This window comes from Pleurodeles waltl, chromosome 6 (genome assembly GCF_031143425.1).
Source record: "Pleurodeles waltl isolate 20211129_DDA chromosome 6, aPleWal1.hap1.20221129, whole genome shotgun sequence".
Lineage (NCBI taxonomy): Eukaryota > Metazoa > Chordata > Amphibia > Caudata > Salamandridae > Pleurodeles > Pleurodeles waltl.
This window is the reverse complement of record NC_090445.1, coordinates 863,034,807-863,058,250: the sequence shown is the minus strand read 5'-3', so window position 1 is coordinate 863,058,250 and position 23,444 is coordinate 863,034,807. Positions and strand designations below refer to the sequence as shown.

General features: G+C 41.7%; 1 protein-coding gene across 4 annotated transcripts in view; it reads right to left on the bottom strand.

The window, feature by feature from the left end:
- The window catches only part of ZDHHC16 (zinc finger DHHC-type palmitoyltransferase 16), a 122,580-nt gene that overhangs the window by 15,241 nt on the left and 83,895 nt on the right, over positions 1-23,444 (bottom strand). For 2 of the 4 annotated variants that reach the window (XM_069239614.1, XM_069239613.1), the window contains exons 7-8: positions 21,004-21,051; positions 4,252-4,337 (exon numbers count right to left, since the gene is read on the bottom strand). In XM_069239614.1, coding sequence (XP_069095715.1) covers positions 4,252-4,337; positions 21,004-21,051 — 134 coding nt within the window. The remainder of the gene's footprint in view (positions 1-4,251; positions 4,338-21,003; positions 21,052-23,444) is intronic. The other 2 variants (XM_069239616.1, XM_069239615.1) reach the window with 1 other exon arrangement.

The window sequence follows — 23,444 nt, the reverse complement described above, 5'->3', positions numbered from 1 at the left end:
TCAATGGAGGCATTTTCCTCTTTCTATGTGTGCTGCAGGATGCAGCACACATAGAAAGAGGAAAAAAACTAGGAGAAATCTCATTATCCCCTGGGGAGGCATATGGTTTCAACGCATTCCCAGGTTTACATGTCCTTGTAAATCTGGGAATGCGCGAAAACCCATGGATGTTGCATGGGAAAACCCACTGCAACGCTCATGGAGCACCCCCTGGATGCAGAATAAGGCAACGTAGAAACTAGCGCTGCCTTGCCTTACTCCATATCTAGGAGGCCGTGAAAAGCCACATAAAGGGGCTTAATGTGGCCTTGTAGATATGGTTCTGCAGTCTGCGTCGCCAGAGCGTGAAAAAAGTTGACATTCTGGTGGCGCACGGGGCTTCTAAATATGCTACTTACTCTTTAGCATTGCCAACTGCAGGCGCATGCATTCAGGTGCAACAGCAGTGACTTCTCTTTTGCGGATCCACAACGTGAAACGTCTTGTGATCGTAACTAAATCAGTGTGCAGTAAAAACCTAGCAGGCTATATAAACACTTAATGGTGCTAGGTAATTGAAAACATGAAGAATTTGGCTGTTTAGCCTGTTTGATAAACAAGGTATGTATTTAATGTGCTAACAAATGCAAATCATCCTCGGAGATTACAAAAAACAGATCACATGTGGACGAAACACAGAAAGAGGCAGTTGTAAAAAGGCATGGCATAAATGGTGCACAGCTGTGCTGTGCATGCCTGTGTTTGCACATTAATAACAGATTTATCGTCTCTATCAATGTTCTGCAAAGTCAATAGTTAACAAACATTAAGAACAGTCCTATTTTATGCAACAATGAAAATGGCCCAGAGCAATATTTAGAACTCACTGTAAGCACTTTTGTTCCTTAAACAGAACTATATAGTGCTAAATTTGGTTCTGTGCATGTAAACATACATTTCTAAACACCAATATCGGCAAACATGACCCTACGACGCTGACAAAAGAACTCAGCAATCAAGGATATAAAACACAAGAATATAATTCTCTGCTGTACCATTACAAAGCAAACTTACATATCAAATGCATCATACTACCCAACACAGTGACAGGCAAAAGCATGTGGATGTAGGGACAAACATTTGCATCACTCTCAGCCCAGCCCCCAAACCAAATGCACAAGATTGGATATGTGCACACAAGTAAAACTAGTGAGAAACAAGATGACAACCATGTCTATTTTAAATGTGGCAGCCACCTTGTAACAGTAGAAGAATGATACACTCTGTACAGTTCTAAGATGGTCACCAAACTGATTCTACATGTTATGGACATCTTGGAACAGTACTGTACATAGTGTATCATTGTTTTACTGTTCCAAAAGGAACCAGTTGGCAAACCAAAGTAGGGACACAGACCGATAGATAAGGATGCTGCTGAAAGGCTTATATACATAAACAGTGGTAGAAAAGCCCTTAAAAGAATTCCTCTATTTTGACGTGAGGAAGAGCCAGCGTGCTGTAAATTCAAGACCTTAGAGTCCAGTAAAACCAACAAGAATGTCTCAAATTAAGACAACACAGTAACAGTAAACAAAATGCCACATTTAAACACCACTTGCTTACAGCTTAAAAGTCCAAAGTAAAGTGCAACTGAAGGCCATTTTTGCCACCTGAAGCCACTACATTAAAGATACAGGGTGAAAAGACTCTGGATGCTAATCCTTCACATTCAGAGAATACAGGACAATTACTAGGAGGGAAACAAAACTAGTTACGCTGCAATGAGTGCTTGGATCAAGTAGAACCTTGCTGCCAAAGGGGAAACCCAAGTTATCTAGGAGGGCCTACCACAGGCAGAATAATGGAGCTCAATCACACATCTCTGGCCAATGTAAATCCCACTGTCATAAGCCCAAGCCAAGGTATCATCATGTTAGAGGGTGTAAACAAGCTGAAAGAGGCAATCATTAACAAAACATGCTCTTACTAAATATTGTGTGTCAGGTATTCTCAGAGGACCAAAGTTCATAATAATTACTGGCCATACAGAATGTGACCACGGGTGATGCAAAAATTAAGTCCACAATAGTTTGGTAGATATGCAAAGGAAATGATGGTATATAATCCTGCCATATTACTAAAAAATTCCAGTGAACCCAATAACAGAACAGTAGTCTGCGGAATCTCTGCTTTCATCATCCATGGTAAGATGTATAACTTTGGGCCAAACTGAAGGGAACGAGAAAAGACAAAAAGCCTTTCCTGGCAGGACTCAAAGCATTTAGCGCCTTATGCGCTATTATTCCATTAGCAAAATGTGGTCGCAAATTGTCAACTGACGTTTTGCGAATATAACAGTATTTTTCAAAACAACATATGCACAAATAGGTCACTTTACACACTGAATTGCATGTCAAAGAATGACCTCTGAATTAATCTTCGTTAGGCAGGTTGCAATTTACAACCCCTTGCGACAAGCCATGGTCAGAGGGATGGTGGCCTGTAGGGGTCCGCAGACCACCATGTCTGCCCTATGTTTAAATAAAAAGAAAACTTAAAATGATGGGATTGCATTAAAAATCGTTTCACTGTGGTCCACTGCCCACTCTCCCTGAAACGTTTTTCCAAGATTCTTTAAGGGTAAGGAGTACAATGTGTGCCTCTCCCTTTTCAGAATCAGATACAAGATGTGTTTTATGCTCTTTTTGCACCTGTAATGCTATGTCTAGAATCTCAACCTCACTGGAATCTTTAAATTGCAGCAGACACCCTATTGTTTAATAGACATACACATACCAAGATTTCGTGCATTTCCACAAGGTTTATCGACATTTACTGATATGAAAAATGTATTTGTTGCATTTTCTTAAAAACGTATGTTCTAAACCCCATTTTGTTGTATTTTACATTAACTTTCTATGTCACGAACACTATAATAATTTCATATTCAACAAATGAGAAGTTTGTTTTGTTAATCTCTATACATTTTGGGAGAAAAACTCTGTTAGTAGAACAAAAACTTCATTGTATCAGTTATGTTTCTGTTAACAAAGGAAAGGATCTGTTTCATCAGGAAGAACAACATAAACCGGATTTTCTAGGAAAACAATGCAACATTATTACAACTCACCCGGACACCACTGGCATAGGTTTCAAAATGCTGAAATCTTTTTTATTTTAGTTTTATTAAACAAACATTCCGCTCTTACTCGGACCACTGTCCCTTTTAAAAGCATGCGATCAAACTGCTACCTTCCTGTTTAAATTAAGTCTTTCTGTGGAATACCTATTTAGTGTTTACAAGTCTACAAATCTGAATCCCTCATTTATTCACTGTGGTCAGGAATATCAACTCGATTTATCCACTCATTTTCCATCCTCGATATTGAATTATTTTTGTTCTCCACTTTGTCCAAAATATCAGTTATTTAATGTAATTGGAGAGAAAGATGATGTAAAATGGTCTTTTGTCTCATTAAAACTATTTTCTGTAGACGATTTGTATTACTTGTTTTTATGTTTCTCTTATTTTCTGTAGGTTCGAAGGTGTTAAAAGCAGGGAGTCAGGAATTTGCTATTCCACAGACGAAAGAGTCCAATCGATAACCCCACGTTTTGGGTACGGGGTGGGCAAGTGTCCAAAAAATGAGCCCCCACTGAATCTCTACTAAATAGCTGAGTATCTCACGCCTCCGGCAATGACTGGTATTAAGCTTGCAAACTGCTTGCTTGAGAACTATCAAAAACCTAGAAAGGTAATCACTGGAAAGACAGATGTGGGTCTGAAAGCCAGTGAGCGTGGCAAGGGCGATGTTTCGGTTGGGCACAGCCTGGCCACATATGAGCTTAGGATTCTAATTTCATCATCATCTAATTTTTGCTGGGCATCAATACTTTCCATGCTACTCCACATCTGTCTTGATTCTGCAGCACTGGATGTTCCAACAGTGTACACAATCCTTGCATACATATATTTCACCTGTCAGCATGTATTTATATATGTTTTGTGTTTTATGTGCCTAAAATATAAATTCAAAAATTACCATTTTGACAAGGCATAAGACTGATTTACAGCTGGAAAAAACTTTGCTATGTTCACTGTACACTTAAATACATATATACTGTACGTGTTAAGGGGGTTTAGAAAGGATTTCCTTATAGGAATTTACAGGATGCACATTGACAGGCAGAAACCAAAGCACAGTAGTAACTGAAAGATTAATATTAGACTTCAATACACATATTAGGTGTGAGGAGTGGGAGATAACTTACCTGCAAAGGACCCAAAGGTAAACAATACACTTATGAAACATTTTTTCTCTGAATGAATACACGGGAGGTGGAGTCTGGTAATATGTCTGAAATACACAAAAACAGCATTTTCATCATCTAAACCTTGGGAATTTATACTATAATGTTAGCAACGTGAATGAAGGCCATGCACCGAGATCCCCGACACCGCTTCCCTTGCCTTCTCAACATCTGGTTCAGGACCTCTCCACTTAACTCAGGACAACTCTTCTGCAGGACTATCAATTTAGACAATACAGACTCTAAATTGTAGTGCAAATAAAGATTAAAACAAAGGGAGCATACGCTCACTTAATGAATTTTATGTTTGGTTTAGAATAACTTTGAAACTGAGATATGCTTCGATTTTTACATTTTAAGGACGTTACGAGAAGGAACCCATGACCGAGGAATCAAATATTTTAGGACCGTCAATGCAGTGCTCAATTTGACGTTAAACAAACACATTTTTGGATGCTAATGACAAGACGTTCCACCAGTTCTTTTACAGGAAATAAAACAAAATAGCTTTGGAGGAGAGCCTCAACATTTTGTGTTCCTTCATCCACATTCCAATGCTCATGCAAGGCAGAGGTAATTCTAAAACAGATCAAAAGAACTTGCATTTTGGAACTCTTATAAGAGCATATGTACGTCACCAGCATAAGAAATCTCATTCTGCTGAATGGCTTTTGGTGACTGCAATTTGCGCACTTTACTTTCCGAGACAGTCTCCTTTGTGAAAATGAAGCAATTTTTTGCTTCCACCATAGCAACATTCAAGGAGAGCTAGAAGATTAACAACAGTGTTCACTGATATAGAGCAGCTTGTCCTTTTCCAGTTTCAGAAGGTCTGAAGTCTACCTTTTTCTTCAGCTAAGTGAAGCTCAGAATAGAAGCCCTTGAATACTATCTCACTGCTATTTCTAGTGGTATGTGTCTTCAATTAGGGCCTTTTTTATTTTCTAATTTGTGCATAATTATCAGGGAATCTTCTGCACCGTCATTTGCAGCAAGTACCTAGCAAAATGCAGACATTCTTGTGATTAAATGCTTTTTGACTGAGTATCGCTTTATAGAGCTAGCCTGATTCATTCTCTCTAGGCACGATGGACTATTAAACAGATGAGGGTTTGTGTCTAGAGTAGATTTTCTCATTTTTAAATGCTATTTTTTACAGCCACTCATACATCAGAATGCAAAGGGATTAAATAATCAAGTGTACTGTGTGAATAATAGAGATCACCTACTCCGGTATTGTGATGAATGTTTATATGATCTCTATGCAGGCTACGACAGCAGTCCAACCAGAATACCAATAAATTTAATTCGGACTCTATTGTTCTTTGGCTATACAATTCAAAAATAAATATGGGCTTTAAATTGATTCATATTATTTTTCCAAATTTAATTTCTTACATAGTATTAGAGGTTTCTTTCGACAATTGGGTAAGTCAATGTAAGACGCCCTAATCATCAGTTTACCTTCATATGCCCCAACCCAAATGTAACGCTGTTAATAAATTGTGGGATAAGATGCCACAAGACACTGTTCAAATCACATTTATTTACCATAAGTCAGAAGTATTCTTTGGAATCTGATGCAGGCTTGGAATTAGTTAGACTGTAACTACATCTACAGTGATAAAGAGAAACTGCAATACATTACAATTTGGCAATTACACTCTGGTATAGTCTTATTTTATAATAGCTGTGACTTCACAACAAGACTTTAAATGCAAAATTATTTCCAGGCTTCTATGCACAGTGAAAAGTGTAGTCAGTCAGTCATCTGCTTTTAAGATAGCACTCATGTACCTTTGGAACCAACAGAAGTAGTCTACTGCTCCACAACAGTACTTGCTTCCAGTGAAACAATCATAATTATGTGTGGCAGTTGTACAATGTTACAAGGTATGCCTTTACCACGCATTTTTTACACTGCATACACATGCAGGTAAGTATAAATAAGGAAAGTGAAATATATATATGTTTTTGATTGTTTTTTTGGTGTGACTGTCTCTCCCAACACTCCCTTTTTAAATAAATACATTTTATTGGGGGAACCCCCCAAATGCCCTTTATTAAATGCCCTTACCACCCTATACCTCTAAATCATAAAAATATCCTTACTACCCTATTCCACTACCTACCTCTAAAATAAACACACACCCGCACACACACACATACTTACTTTAACTAGATTAACCATGTGTGGTAAGGTATGCATGGTAAAAGCACCACAACATTCATGTGTGGCAAAAGCTGTGCGATAAAGGCAATGCATGGTAACTGCCACATTGTAAAGGATCTTTTCCTGAGTGCTTTGCTGGAGGGTGGGATGCAGCAATACGCTAACTTTACTATTTTGAGGAGTTGTGGTCTACAGTTAAGAGCTAGGCCTAATTTCCTTTTTTCTGCAGCTATCGTATAATTTAGATAAATAAGCGTCCTATTGTTTTGCTTTGTTGTTCCAACTCGATATTATCAAGGTTGCTATCAAGATTTATACTCATATGCCTTTCTATTTTATGACTTATACAAAATCAGTAAGATATTACATGCAACATAAACCATTGCAAAAACTAAGAAATTTAAAATATGAAAAGGGACAGTATATGGCAGGCAGGGAAGGAAAGGGGAAACAAGCAGAATCTTGCAAGTTAACACATAGTGAATATAAGACTTGGGAAGAGTTGTGAACATCAACTACAAGGTGTAGGTCCTGCTAACAGAGGCTAAAGAATGTTAAATAATTAACTGGGGTAGGAGCAAGAGGAACTAATGGAAAGAGGGGGAGTATACAGAAGTGTGGTGCTAGGATGGAAATAAGCAATATTTCACTAAGAAAAGTATGGTCGGCAGAGATGTAATGACTAAGAACTCTTTACGATTTGCATCCTTTAGATAGCTGTGCACAATCTTTGAATAATCTGAGTTTCCTTTATTTTCACCTGGCATATATTTTTTTCTTTTTCACTAGCAGCTTCAAAAATATGCATTCTGATATATACTTCTAAACGCAGATTCCTCACCTAGTGAATACCTCCCAGGCACCATACTGGATCCAGATTTTTTTTTTAGCAATTCACTTGCGTGACAGTAGGTGGCATTGCGCTGCTCCACATTGTGTTCATTCCGCCTCTAGAGTGATGCTGGGGTCATTATATAACCGCCACCTCTGCAGGTTGATGGCCATTCCTTTGTTTCTGCATCTTCAAATGCAGATCCGGAACGCGCTTCCTCAATTCTGTCATAGACAGAAAACATTTTATACCAAAAAGATTTTCCAGTGTGCAAGGGACATGTCTTTCCCCAAAACTTCAAGACTGATGAAACCCTGCATGGATCCCCACAAATAAATGTCAGTGATGGATCCCCCAAGAGGTCCGTCTGTGGCGTCTGGGCTCCTCGCATGATATGAAATCATGCGGCGATTTCGCTTGGTTGAACCTGATGGCCACCTGAAATTGCAAAGTCAAACTCTATATCTATAGACCACCACGGAAAAGTTGAATTGTGACTCCTCCATTCTTCCCACAATTCTCATCCTGAAAAGTCAAGCAGACATCAGAGTACCTAACAACAAAATCCCGTTTTCCTGCAATGTAGTTGATCTCTGAAGGTGTCCTGATTCAGGCAGAATTCCCAGGGCCATTGTCGATGCCGCAACAGATCCAAGACTTGGAGGCAATGCTGCCTATTTTTGGTACCCATTGAGATCCCCCCAGTGTGCATTTGGGCCTTGCAGATCCACAGAGAGGTTTCAGCCAGCGAATACATCCCTAACACTGATGGTATCTCTTTATCCAATTTTGGGGCCTGCCTGACTCCGGAACTGATGCCTGTTTCTCATTTGGCGCTGACAGCAGCACAGGGAATGCCAAGAGAACAACATATAGTCATATCGGACTCTGAATCCAATCCACAGTGACCTTGGCAGAAATTGCACCCACCTCGATCCTAAACCCAATCAGAGTCTGAAGCCATGCTTCTGTTACCTCAACATTTTTCAGACCCCCCAAAAAACATGATGATGATGGTGGCTGTAGGAGGCTGGCCTGGCTTGTAGTGGGTACCAAGGGGTACTTACACTCTGTACCAGGTCCAGTTATCCCTTATTAGTGTAGAAGAGGTGTCTAACAGCTTAGGCTGATAGAAAAGGTAGCTAGCAGAGCAGCTTAGGCTGAACTAGGAGACATGCAAAGCTCCTACTATACCACTGGTGTCATATGCACAATATCATAAGAAAACACAATACACAGATATACTAAAAATAAAGGTACTTTATGACAATATGCCAAAAGTATCTCAGTGAGTACCCTCAGTATGAGGATGCCAATTATACACAAGATATATGTACACAATACTAAAAATATGCAGTAATAGCAAAAGGAAGTAATGCAAGCAGTGTAAAGTTACAATAGATTGCAATAGGAGCACATAGGTACAGGGGCAACACAAACCATATACTCCAAAAGTGGAATGCGAATAACGTATGGACCCCAAACCTATGTGAGCTTGTAGAGGGTCGCTGGGACTGTAAGAAAACAGTGAGGGTTAGAAAAATAGCCCACCCCAAGACCCTGAAAAGTAGGTGTAAAGTGCACCTATATTCCCCAGAGAGCACAGAAGTCGTGATAGGGGAATTCTGCAAGAATGAACAACACCAGCAAGGCAACCAAAGTGGATTTCCGGACAAGAGTACCTGTGGAACAAGGGGACCAAGTCCAAGAGTCGCGACAAAGTCGAGATTGGGCAGATGCCCAGGAAATGCCAGCTGAGGGTGCAAAGAAGCTGCCACGGATGGTAGAAGCTGTGGATTCTGCAAGAACGAAGAGGACTAGGAACTTCCCCTTTGGAGGATGGATGTCCCACGTCGTGAAGAAGCTTGCAGAGGCGTTCCCACGCAGAAAAATCGCAAACAAGCCTTGCTAGCTGCAAGGGTCCCGGTTAGGGTTTTTGGATGCTGCTGTGGCCCAGGAGGGACCAGGATGTCGCCAATTGCGTGAGGAGACAGAGGACCGCCCAGCAAGACAGGGAGCCCTCACAGAAGCAGGCAGCACCCGCAGAAGTGCCGGAACAGGCACTACGAAGAGGAGTGAACCGGAGCTCATCCGAAGTCACAAAAGGAGATCCTACGACGCCAGAGGACAACTCAGGAGGTTGTGCACTGCAGGTTAGAGTGTCGGGGACCCAGGCTTGGCTGTGCACAAAGGAAATCCTGGAAGAGTGCAGAGGAGCCGGAGCAGCTGCAAATCACGCGGTACCCAGCAATGCAGTCTAGCGTGGGGAGGCAAGGACTTACCTCTACCAAACTTGGACTGAAGAGTCACTGGACTGTGGGAGTCACTTGGACAGAGTTGCTGAGTTCCAGGGACCACGCTCGTCATGCTGAGAGGGGACCCAGAGGACCGGTGTTGCAGTCTTTTGTTGCCTGCGGTTGCAGGGGGAAGATTCCGTCGACCCACAGGAGATTTCTTCGGAGCTTCTAGTGCAGAGAGGAAGCAGACTACCCCCACAGCATGCACCACCAGGAAAACAGTCGAGAAGGCGGCAGGATCAGCGATACAAGGTTGCAGTAGTCGTCTTTGCTACTTTGTTGCGGTTTTGCAGGAGTCCTGAGCAGTCAGCGGTCGATTCCGTGGCAGAAGGTGAAGAGAGAGATGCAGAGGAACTCTGATGAGCTCTTGCATTCGTTATCTAAAGAATTCCCCAAAGCAGAGACCCTAAATAGCCAGAAAAGGAGGTTTGGCTACTTAGGAAGGAAAATAGGCTAGCAACACAGGTAAGAGCCTATCAGGAGGAGTCTCTGACGTCACCTGCTGGCACTGGCCACTCAGAGCAGTCCAGTGTGCCAGCAGCACCTCTGTTTCCAAGATGACAGAGGTCTGGAGCACACTGGAGGAGCTCTGGGCACCTCCCCTGGGAGGTGCAGGTCAGGGGAGTGGTCACTCCCCTTTCCTTTGTCCAGTTTCGCGCCAGAGCAGGGCTGGGGGATCCCTGAACCGGTGTAGACTGGCTTATGCAGAGATGGGCACCATCTGTGCCCATCAAAGCATTTCCAGAGGTTGGGGGAGGCTACTTATCCCCAGCCCTGACACCTTTTTCCAAAGGGAGAGGGTATAACACCATCTCTCTGGGGAAGTCCTTTGTTCTGCCATCCTGGGCCAAGCCTGGCTGGACCCCAGGAGGGCAGAAACCTGTCTGAGGGGTTGGCAGCAGCAGCAGCTGCAGTGAAACCCCGGGAAAGGCAGTTTGGCAGTACCCGGGTCTGTGCTAGAGACCCGGGGGATCATGGAGTTGTCTCCCCAATGCCAGGATGGCATTGGGGTGACAATTCCATGATCTTAGACATGTTACATGGCCATGTTCAGAGTTAACAATGTGACGCTATACATAGGTAGTGACCTATGTATAGTGCACGCGTGTAATGATGTCCCCGCACTCACAAAGTCCGGGGAATTTGCCCTGAACGATGTGGGGGCACCTTGGCTAGTGCCAGGGTGCCCACACACTAAGTAACTTAGCACCCAACCTTTACCATGTAAAGGTTAGACATATAGGTGACTTATAAGTTACTTAAGTGCAGTGTAAAATGGCTGTGAAATAATGTGGGCATTATTTCACTCAGGCTGCAGTGGCAGGCCTGTGTCAGAATTGTCAGAGCTCCCTATGGGTGGCAAAAGAAATGCTGCAGCCCATAGGGATCTCCTGGAACCCCAATACCCTGGGTACCTCAGTACCATATACTAGGGAATTATAAGGGTGTTCCAGTATGCCAATGTGAATTGGTGAAATTGGTCACTAGTCTGTTAGTGACAATTTGGAAAGCAGAGAGAGCATAACCACTGAGATTCTGGTTAGCAGAGCCTCAGTGAGACAGTGATCACACAGGGAACACATACAGGGCACACTTATGAGCACTGGGGCCCTGGCTGGCAGGGTCCCAGTGACACATACACTAAAACAACATATATACAGTGAAATATGGGGGTAACATGCCAGGCAAGATGGTACTTTCCTACAGTGGCGATACAGAGTTGCACTCATATGAGGAGGATAACATATTGCTGGACCTAAAAGATGCAAGTGGCCACAACAAATCCCCCTGACACTGGCCACAACTCTTCATCTGGCACCTAAATGGAGAAATCCACCTCATTCCCAGTGGTAATGAGGAGGGCAGCAAAAGTCACTGACCTACAGCTGCATTCAGTGGAGGTCAATACGAATGTCATGCAGCCAGGGTAGATGTCCTCAGAGCTGCTCCTGCTTTTAACCAAGCCCTCACAGAAACCCCACTGGGCACATGGGCAAAGCCAGGATCGTTCCTCCCTGTTAATACGCAGATTGCTAAGAGACTTAGGCCATCTCCAGGGTACCATCCTTACTCCTCCAGCACCCCTCAATAGAAAGCCTTATGGTACAATTCTCTATTAACAGGCTGAACCCAAATTTCTTCCCAAATAAACCTACACAGAGGGAGTCAAAACGCATGGCGGCCTTTCAAAAACGATAAAAGGATATTTTCCTCCACCAGACTTGCCCTTAGATTTGTTAACTCCGATCCTGCGGCATTACTCACATGTGTTGTGTGACTTGGTGAGCAACATCTTGCTCATGGTCCCTGATAACCTTTCAGACAATCTACGACAGATAACACATGATGCACAAGATGCAGCAGACTATGTGATTGGGTCAAGTTTGGATACTATGGACTGGGCACGGCAGTTCATACCAGTGTGGTGCTCAGGCGCCCATCCATTGTACTGAATTGCAGCATTTATATAGCGATAACTACTTCTATGGGGGCACTGAAGCACTTGCCTAGATTAGTAGCATGCTACCTACACCATGTAGGTGTGCGATTGGAAGGATATTGTCTTTCTTTTGATTCTATGTGGGAAGTGTTTCCATGTTGTGAGTGATGACCACCAAAGTGCAGTTATCGTATTATTGGACATAGTGCATACAAGTGTGTTGGATGATAAAGTGTATAAGGCAGATGCATGGTTTTCTGGTTTTCAGCATGCAGGCAGCTTTGGACAGCTTCGTAGGTCCCAACATGGTATTTCATACAATACGTAGTGCTTATGTTAATTACTTTGAGCTTTCGATGTTTACTCATCACAGATGTGATTACGGCACGAAGGCAGTCAGAGTTTTGAATTGTAGAACGCTTCAGGGCTAGCCATATTTAAAATGATTTGGGTGTTGTCTGCATAGTTCTAACAGGTTAAGTTGAATGATTTAATCAGATTTGGTAAAGGGGTTGGATAAATACTGAATAACAGAGAGGACATAATGGACTCCTGAAGTCCATTAGTGTTGTGTGTGACTCTTCCCATATCTTGACAACTGGTTGCTGAAGGCGGGCTCACCTCAGTCATGAACTACCTCCAGATGATGGCTAATCTATTGGTATCTTTGAGTTCCTCGACCAATATTCTGAAATCACACCTGGCTCCTTTGCAAAGGCTTCTATTCATTGGTTCAATCCAGACAGGGCCGTTTAAAGCCTTTTCTCCACACCATCAAGTCCATGACAATCCGCTATGATCCTGCTGTTTTGACGCTTGAACTGGGTCTCTATGAGAGCGGCTAGGAGACTTCCTGGCTCCTTGGCTTCCTGCATCCTGCTGGTGGACCACACCAGGTGACATACGCAGACTCTGCAGTGGATCTGAAGGCTGAGTGGACTCAGCACCAATGGAGCCTGTACAGTTCCAGCTAGGTGTCGGAGGAGGCTGCATAAGACCTGCAGTCATGGCTGCTGGACCGTAAGTGGACCCTCTCACTAACCTACCCAGAGTTAATGTTTGTGATGGATGGATTGTTGCTGAGTTGAGGAGGTTATCAGGGAGAGGAGGAGATCAGAGGACTCTGGTCCCTGATGGAAACCTGCCTTTATATCAATCTGTTGGAGACTTCGAGCAATTTGCTTGGGATTGAACACTTTTCTCCTGTCCATTAAGGGGGAACAGGTCCAGGTTCTCACAGACCCCACCCAAGCCATGTGATACTGCAACAAGCAAGGTGGAGTGGGACTGCGGGTCTTGTGCCAAGAACTGTTTGAGGTATCTGGGCATTTCCCTGATTGTACCACGCCTGGCAGAAACTATAAATGTCAGGGAAGACGCTCTCAAACGACGCTGCCTAGCGGATCACGAATGGTGGTGATGAAGGATACCTTCCCGAAATGGGGAAGGCCCTGGCTCACTCTTTTTGCCACCACTGAGAATTCGCAGAGTCCAAACATTTGCACGTCAGCGTGCCAAACTCACTTCTCTCTCAGAGATGCTTTTTAGTTGTTATAGAGCTTTGGACTCCTGTATGTTTTCTAGCCTTACTTTCAGGTCCGGAATCCTCAAGATTAGGAACGACCTAGTGCCTCCAGAATGGGCCAGGATAGGTTGGTACCCAGATCGTAAGCACAGCTGCCCTCTAAGGTGGCTAACCCTAATGACTAAGTGCCCCATAGTGATAATGTCAGCTTGTCATGTGAGTAAACCGCAAGTATTCTCTGTCCAGCAACCTTATACTACCGTTTTCCGGGCAAGCTAGTACTAAGGACTAGCATTCCTCCTAAACCTGGTGAAGCTTTTCCACATCAAGCAGTCTATCACCCTGCTAGAGTTCTTTGTGCCACCTCATCCCTCCAAGGAAGAAGGCAGGCTCCATCACTAGGACCCAAACAAAGCGCTGAGCTTCAATATCAGTTGCACCATGGACCAACAGGTGGATGATCAACTTTTTGTGGTGGTTCTCTAGGACAAAGATGGAAAAAGCAGGGCAGAAAGGTCCCTTCTCTAGATGGACTGTGCTTTCCATTAAGATCTGCTATGGAATGGCCATAAAATAGGCTCCAGAAGGCCTCTGAGCTCATTTTACCGAACCCACGGCTGCTATCACCATGCTGGTAAATGGAGTACTGTCTTGGACATCTGTCAGGCTGCGAAGTGGTCATCAGTTCACACATTCACGAAGCATTAATGCCTGGATAGCAAGGTTCGACGGGAGGGGCACTCTGCCCATTTGGTCCTACAGGACATTTTGGTCTGAGCCATTCCACAAGCTCGCCACCTGGGGCAGGACTACTTTGATATCTATTTACGATGTGAGAAGTCTGTGGTTAGAAGAATGCATCAACAAAACAAGCTAAGTACCTTTGGTAACACTCTTTTACGTCAATACTCTAACCCTCATTTCTCACCAGCCCTTCTTCCTCCCTGTACTGTGGACTGGATCCTTTTTTCTGCTTTTCTCAAAAGCTTCCAATTACAGATCTGCACACTGTCAAATCTGATTGCTCAAGGTTCTGCGTCCAATGACACAGACAGATATCAGAAAGAAACTCTGGTTGATGTGAAGAGATGGAGATTTTGTGTGGCCTGATGTCAGTTTCAGGATGGGACAAACCTAACACGGAGCTGCACGATGCCATCTACCAGGGCACAAGGGAATTGCTGAGTAAAATCTATGGACCCAGTCTGGCACCTCAGGATATTCAGATGGCGAGGAATCTGCAGTTAGATAGAGTATCCACCAGAAAGAGCATTACAGAAGGTAACTTCTTTATTCCCACTGTAATCTTACACAACCTTCTCAGTTTCCCACTGGTTGGTGATATCATTTTCTGGATCATTTGCAAGGCAAGGTCAAGTTACCTACCTGCAACAGTGGTATTCGTATGCAAATGTAGTCAAATAGGGTATGACACATCACCTCTATACACGAGATCAAGGGCAGTTTACTATTAATATTAAAATGTCAAAAAATATGGTTTATTGAAGATTTCCTCCAAGTGAAAAAAGATCTGATTTACTGGTGAGCAGGTTAGTGTTAAAAAAAAAAAGCTCTGCATTTGTACCACTAAAAAGTGAAAACAAGGCCTTGAGTTTGGACGGCAAAACAAGATAATTGATAAATTAAAATAAAAGCGATACAAAGCATGTACAGAAATTAAAAGAGCACTTTCAATGTAGGAAGTCAGCCAGTGGCTGTGATGCTGAAGACATACAGCCTGATTTAGAGTAGTGCAGTAATGGGGCCGCTTTCCAAAAATCTTTAAAAGGTCCTGTCTGCTCTTCTCTGCGTTCTTCTGCCCATTTAGGAGATGGTGAAAGATATATTTCCAGATGGCCGAGACGCTTCAAGATCTTCGATGGTTAATAGCATTGTGGCACACAGGGTGCTAGATTTAAAATGGCCGATTTAGAATGGCCGGCCCAGTCGTGAGTCCCTAAAAATGTCCTTGATGTACTGATAAAACATGGTGAGGACACTTCAACTGTGGTTGAGTTCGGAATAAATATATATTATTTTACAAATTTATGGCAGACTACGCATTAAATAAATTGTGTCTGATTACCGAGTCCAACTATGCCTGTGCTCCAAACCCAATAATACCTCCTGGAGTATGCTTAGATGGCTCAGCCTAATTACCATGAGCCAAGGTTACATAGTGAGGAACTTGGGTTATCCAAATGGAGTGACTAATGCCTTCAGTAGTGGTACACCCCTGTAAACAACAGTAACCGGCAGAGCTACTGCACACTAACCACAAAATGCCCAGGGAACTTTACACACTACAAATTTACCAATGAAATTCTGGTTTGTTAATGTGTTCTCAGTGATCGAAAACATAACCAAAGAGTTGGTTATTGGCATTTTTCAAATGAACCATACCTTTCCAAACACCAGGAAAATAAATGCAGATTGCATGAATTAATACCAGAATCCGTAAGGCTTTCAGTGCTTCAAAAGGTTCAGTGTTGAACAATTGTGAATCACTTAACAGAAAACTGACTGCAGGTCCAGCAGTTAGTTCCTGGTGTTCATATAACATAAAAAGTGTTACATTTAGGTTAGGCTGTATGTTGCAAAGACGTTTCTTCAGCTTAATCCACTTATATACTTGCTGAAAACGTTCGTAATTTTATTTTTTCTTCTTTTTGTACATGCTGGAACGATTCTCTTCCTAAGTTGCTAGGTAGGGATCTGGCCTACCCTGGGAGATAAGTTGCCCCCTCCCCCCCCAAAGACATCAAAAGAGCATAGTCATGCGACTCGGTAAAATATACACTCTCACAGGTGAAGGTAAGGGCAATCTGTCTCCGCATCTAAATTCATGACATTAAACCACATTTCAACAGAAAAAGTGTCTTAACCTTTAACATCTTGACGGCTAACAAGAGACCTCGAGAATGGTGGCAATAGCACCAGGGAGCTGAGGAATCTCTGCAGGTATCCAAGTGGGTCCACGGTGAAAATACTACACTTGCCACTGTTGCACAATGGATTCTTAGGTATGAAAATATTTCTTTAAGTGCACTTTGCAAAAAGACCTGTTATGAGCACTGCAAACTCCCAGCCTGTTTGTTAGTCTCCTAAGCATCACCACATCACAAATGCCACACATGCTAACTACAGAAAGTAACACAACACACATATGTGTATCTCCATTACTTATTCCAAACAAAGGCAGGAGTCTTGTCAAAAAGAACTACTGTGATCACTGAAGGCACAGCAAAGGAAAAGTATCTGAAAAGAAAAAAGTGAAAATGCACTTTCCTTTCATAGAAAAGGTCTCACGAGGTATTCGTTACATAAGGATTACTAAGGAAATAAACAAATGCATCAACCCCAATTTTGAAGTGAAAATGGGTAAAGTCCAATGTTCAGAAATCCATACTCGTCAAAGTGCCAATGAATGGCTTCAACATTGCCTGCTGCCTTAAAATAACTGTGTAAAACCCTCTCTGATAAGGCTGCTGGCTTCCTGGTCCCATTTTATGCTCTTCAAATAAGAAATTAAAAAGTGTTCTGAAGCAAGATGCTTGTTATTTGTAATGGACCTGCTTGACGAAACATTGCCTTTCGATATGCAAAGCTAGAAAAAAATATATCTTTAAAGTGATCTTCATAGAGTAGTAGGGTCCAAAGAGCCATGTTAAATAGGAGTGAAGATGGATTTGCCATTATCAAACTGGGAGCATGCTGTGTAGGTGGTAAAATGATCACCTGTCCATTCTGACCTCTTCAGAAACTTTGCTATTGAAAAAAAAAAAAAAACTTTGGAATGACAGTGTAAAAGTAGCCAAAGCCTAATTTCACTGTATGAAAGTTGGTAGAAGCTAGACTTTGAACCATTTTAAGAGGCCCATCACCCTGGAACATTTTACTCTTTTACATTTAACATTGGTGAAAGTTATTACTGCCTTTTCTGAATAATGCTGCTCCTTAGGTTAGTGATTTCCACTTAATGAGCAAAAACATTCGATATTTTTTACTTGACTGAAGATGTGCTACCATGTTTCTCTCAACTTTATCTTCTTATAAGGAATCAGTGATGAGCTAAAAATGTTAGTTTGAAACCATGTATAATTATGTGCGTTTACCAAATTAAAATGGCTGTTAAGCTAATATGTTTGATTAGATCAGACTACCCAAATGACTCACTATTGCTTGGGCCTCTGCATTCTAACAAAGTCCATATTGTTTATTCTTTAATCAACAATTTAAAAAAAGTATTTCAATATTCTATTTTCCAGCCAAACAATGCTGTGTAATCTTTCATAAAATACAAGGTATAGTAATAAATGTAACAAAGCAATAGTTTTGTTTTAAGCAAGGTGTAGAAACAACTGAAAAAACGTGTCTAATGTTATTGGCAATGGTTAAGATTAATTTAAGCATTACCATCTACTCCTTTTTGTGTTTCTCAGTGTTTGCCTAAAAAGGTATGCAACAAAGTGTACCTTGTAAGACGTTATATGAATTCAAGATGTATCTCAATGAGGAGGCCAAACAAGGCCAAATACATTTGTTTACATTCAGGAATAACATGGCGGTATAACGGTTGGGACTGGACTTCTCTTTTTGGGATGGAGCCAATACAGATTTGTATTGGATTGCTGCCTTTCATGTAGTGGCATACACAATACACAATCTCATGGGCTAGCAGCAATTCTTGTCCAGCATCTAAACAATGGCATTAACGTGCAATGGACATCGTTGTGGATCCACCTCCGTTCAACAACTAAATGTCCATCCTAGTTCTAAGAGATGCCATTAAAAAACAGACATCAAGTAGCTTGTAAGACAGGAACTAAACGTAAACACTAGGCAGCAATGATCTCCAAAATATATTCAGTATTTGTTGTTTTCTCTCTCAGCATAACTAACATACTATAATAATTTAGAACATATGCTTAGTAAGTATTCAATAAGTCAATTGGAATACATCCTAAATTGATCACCTTGTTATCTCCCACAGAGCAGAGGACAATTCTAGCCACTGAATTAAACCATACAGAAATAATTTGGATGTTTCAGTACTCACTTTGAAGACATCATGTTTGGATTTATTGCCTACAGGAGAATTCACGTATAACATTGAATTTAATTTTGGTGTACATCAGATTAAATTTCACCCACTACTAGTTGTTATCCTAGAACTCTACTTTATAATCTTTGAGTATTATTAAGTCCTGCAGCTAATGTCTATGTTAAAATCTCTAATCAAGTACACTATTCATGCTGGGTCATCTTATCTGAGCAACCAAATGAAGAGGCATCCATAAAATCACAAAGGAATGCACCCAGTACATGGTTATAGAGCACAACTGCACTTGCCACTTGTCCAAAGAATGATTAAAAAAATGTCTCTCACAGGCTTCACAACTGTTTTGTCTGCATGGTTTGGCAACAAGCAGTGGCACAGCAGTATGAAGGTGGCATTAGTTCTTCTGGGCCAACTCTTCGGTTTCACAAGACAAGCGGTGTGAAACCATCTGTGGAGGCTCAGGATCTAAAAGCTATTACCTTTTTCATCCAAGCCTACAGAAAGACCTTGCAATTCAGCTTTCGGACAACTTTTGTACTTTTTACATCCCTTTTGTCAGTTTCATGTTTTTCCCTCTGAAACACCTAGTTCAAACCTCAGATGTGTTATCTTTCTGATATTATCTGGAACTTTGCTAAAGACTCTTGGTTTTCCTTGCCTGATCCAGATCACACATTTGAAAAGAGATAAGCCGGTCATTAGCATTTTAAAGTCCATCTTCCCAATTTCAGTCATATTCATTTCTAAGATGATCCACAGCTATGCTCGGATTGAAAAGAAAGGTATAGCAATCTTTGGACTAACACGCGTCATAGAATGTATTTATTTAAGCGATTGAATGCTGAAAATCATCATCCGCTCTCAAATCAAAATCCCTTCCAGGACATTATCATTTATATGTCTCTTCACAATTTCCCAGGTGCTGGTAGTGACACAGCCTGTATGCATCTACAAAATCGACCAGGACCTCTGTTTAGTGAAATGGCAGATATGTCGAACAAATGAGTTTGACTGGAATATAGACCATAGACTTTGTACTCAGATGTAATCCAGATACAAGTGCATTTGCAAAAAATATGGGCCTTAGTGACATATGTAGGGATAATTGTTCTTGGTGCTGCTTAATATACTCTTCTGTGCTATTGTAGCATTAACTTTGGCGTGCTATGCATTGCTTGTCTACCCGTTAAAGTAACACACATTTTCTGCATTCACTAATATGTGGAAAAAAGGCCTGGTAAGGATTCTTGCTTAAGGAACACAGAAGTTTCTACACCTGCAAAATAATTAACGTTTCCATGCAAACACAGCTGCATAGGGAATAAAGTTTCCATGCAAACATCCACTGGTCTGATAAAATAGTTCAAGTGAATTTTTCTGAATGAGATGCATTTAAACACTGCACAAGAAAAATAAGCAGCAGCACTGCTACTAACTTTCAAAGCACAAAATAGAATTCTTCCGGTTTCTTAAATATATTGTTGGAATTTCAAGTTGACATTTAAATTGTTAAACCGATTGTTAAGGGAAAATGAAATTCAGTAGTTTCAATGAACTCCTTATCTCTCAGACCAGTAATCTGTTAAATTTTGGGATTTATCTTTTAAAAATATTTTTAACCTTAAATGGTAAAACACATTACTGTGAGTACAACTGCTACCATGCAACTTCTGGCTGACATCATGGTAGTCAAGCAAGTCTGTCAGTTAAGAGGTCTGAGTACACTTTTAGTTTGTGGTATATGGTTGGTCTTAATCTACTAAAGGCTACCAGTGGCAGCAAATGAGTCAGTGCAAAATACCCTGGAGAGGAGGTTTTACTGTACAGAAGCACTCACAACCAATAAAGATGACACAATGGACTGACAAGACGTGGATTGTGGGACAGGATGACTATAAAGCAAACAAAATGGCCAGTACACACTGATCTGATGACTACTCAACACTTGACAAGACCACAGGACTTACAGGAAGTACATGCATGTTTGGCAATAGCCCAAGTTAGTTTAAATAAACTTTAGAAGTTAATGTTTTAAGTTGCATGTAAGAGATTCCAAGAGACAGAAGGTCAGCTGACAGTATCAAAAGCATTTTAAAAAGAACTACAAGATACCCCTTTTCATACAAAATTGATTGACACAAGCATTTGTGTTTATCTCTTAAATTGTTAACCCACTTTCAATGTGCATGAAATTGGGGGCCTTGATATTTAATACATCTAACCCCTCATGCTGTGTTAAGGCAAATATTTTCACTGTGACTAATAAAAATGTTGAAATAAACAGTGATGTTCTTACTCAACCCGCCACGCAACCTTGAGCTTAATCTTTGCTTTGATACTGTCTGAACTAACCATTCTCTTGAAACCCTAAAAGGATATCCCACCTGATTGGCTGCAAACTGAAGTCTCTCCTTGTCAAGCATTTTCATTTTCTATTGGAGGGGAATAAAATTACTGCAGTTACCTTTTATATAGAGCTGTAGGTGGGCTGGTGGGGGCAAATGGTTCTTGCTCATAAAACCAACTGCACACATCCTGCCTTTCATGCACCCAAATACTACTAGCAGAGCCAGTGAGACGAGACTGTCTGTAGACTCAGGTTAAGAGAAATATCAGCCCTGAATGTTAATCCATGTGTTTAAATAAATGTGTGCCAAGCTTAGACCGTTAACGCTAGAAATTAGAGGGCACTACCACCTTTCACAACCTCCTTTGCCAATAAAGATTAGATGTGTCTAATCACTAGGATGCTTAGCTTGCCAATCTCTTTTTTGTTTTATCATTTTTGGATGTTCACAACCATACACACATTATCTTGTTGAAAAAACAGCCCAATAATGGACACACTGCAACCTATGTAGTGCAAGCACAAAACACTAGGCTGCAATCAACGCAACCATTTGATGCAGTTTAGACAGCATATAGGTGGAAAACATTCACTTTCACTTTACAGATACATGCTTTTTTTGTAATGTGGAGGGAATATCGGCTTCAGATGCAGCCTTTTATTTTTACATGTCGGTTGAGGGCTGCAGGAGTGGTTCCCTCTAATGATCAATAAACAGGGATATGGATGAGCGTTACTAGAGAAGTAGTCACAAGGCTTTATTTTCTGGCTAAAACACAGCTGTAAATGGTCACTGTGATAAATGCATTCTATAGGCGATTACGGACACCAATAAAGCATATGTGGTCTACAACTGCCCTTAGACTGTTTCTGGAAGGATCACTGAAGACATTGACACACCCATTTACCTCTGCCACTCTACCACAATATTTACTTCACTTACTGTGACAATATGGCAATGCATCTCAAACATCATGGTAGTTACTGCTAAATTACTTGCATTCCATGAAAAGATTGCAATTGATTTAATCTCCTGTAACCGGACAGGTATAATTTTCAGTAATCATCAAAACAGGCAGTGTTGTAACAGGCATCCAGTATTTATGTTTGGGATACCTTAGCTAAGACTAGAACTTATGAGACCACAGGTTTGATGCTGCAGAATCCACCAATCCAATGCACTGTTGGTGAAATATGAGCACTAGTTGCTTATTTTCACAAAATGACTGTAAAAAGGTATAGCAATCAACAATTTATATCCATTGTTGGCTGCTAAAAAAGACCAATACAAGTTTTGTGAAACAGCGAAGAACTGGATTGCTTCTTTGCAGATTCCACTCCTATCTCTAACGTTCATATATACTGCTGCAGTTGTCACTTGCTTTTGTATCCAAAGTTTTAGAAAAAGTGTGGGTGCTCACTCCTCACTGGCCATACTGGTGAAGCCCTTTTCTGATGGTTGTGCCTAACCGCAGATTCCTCACCTTTAGAATAAATCTAGGCACCAGACTGGATCCTGGGAACTTCAAAACCAGTGCTGCCTGTGTGGCAGTAGGTGGCATCATGCTCCCATGCACTGGCTTCACGCTGCCCCAAGTGCTGAAGTAGAGCAGCACACATGAGCGATCCCTGCATGCTGACATCACTTAGTTTCTTCATTCCAACACAAATCTAGAGTTCCGCTGCCAACTTTTGTCTGTATCCAAAACTATTAGATAGTGTGCCAGGGAATGATGCCCCCTCTACAAACCATAGGCTTCAAGCTGTGCCGAGACTGCAGAAAGCAGATGCGGGTCATGGGCCTGCCCGAGGTGTGTCTATAATGCACGGGGTTCGTTAATAATTCTAAGACGTGTAACAAGTGTGCTCTCATGCATCCAAAGGTTATCCAGGTCCTGGAGGATAAGCTCTACATCCTTAAACACAAGAACAGATTGCTCTCAATACTAAGGTCTTGCTCCCAATCCACATTACAGGTCAAGTCTCTGCCTTAGTCCTGTGGATGCTTATGTGAACGATCCACCTCTAATTCGAAGTCTGCAGGTAAGTTGAAGTCCAAGAGCAAACATAAAAAGGAAAAGAAGGACTCCACCCCATCGCGTCACCCTAGTTTAAAAGAAAAGGTGTGAGGGAATCAAGATGAACATTGCTCCCATTCAAAATCCCTCGTTCCAGAACGGATTCCTCATCTGTTCCCAATGCACACAGAGTTTCCCAACTTCGCCAAAACCACTGAAGATTACAGCCATAAAGGAGGCCATGCAGCCAGCGGTCCGAGTGAACAGATCTGTGATGGGAACCAGGAGGTATCCCACATTATTGTACAGAAGGGCTCCTTAGAAATCCTTACTACCACACACTGAAATAATGAGATGGTATGGGGAGAGGCAACGGCATTCTGAGTTGGAAAGGCACCCCCCACGGAACAGACCCCGCTATGGGACAGTGACATACTTGAGGCATTCGGGTACCGGAAGA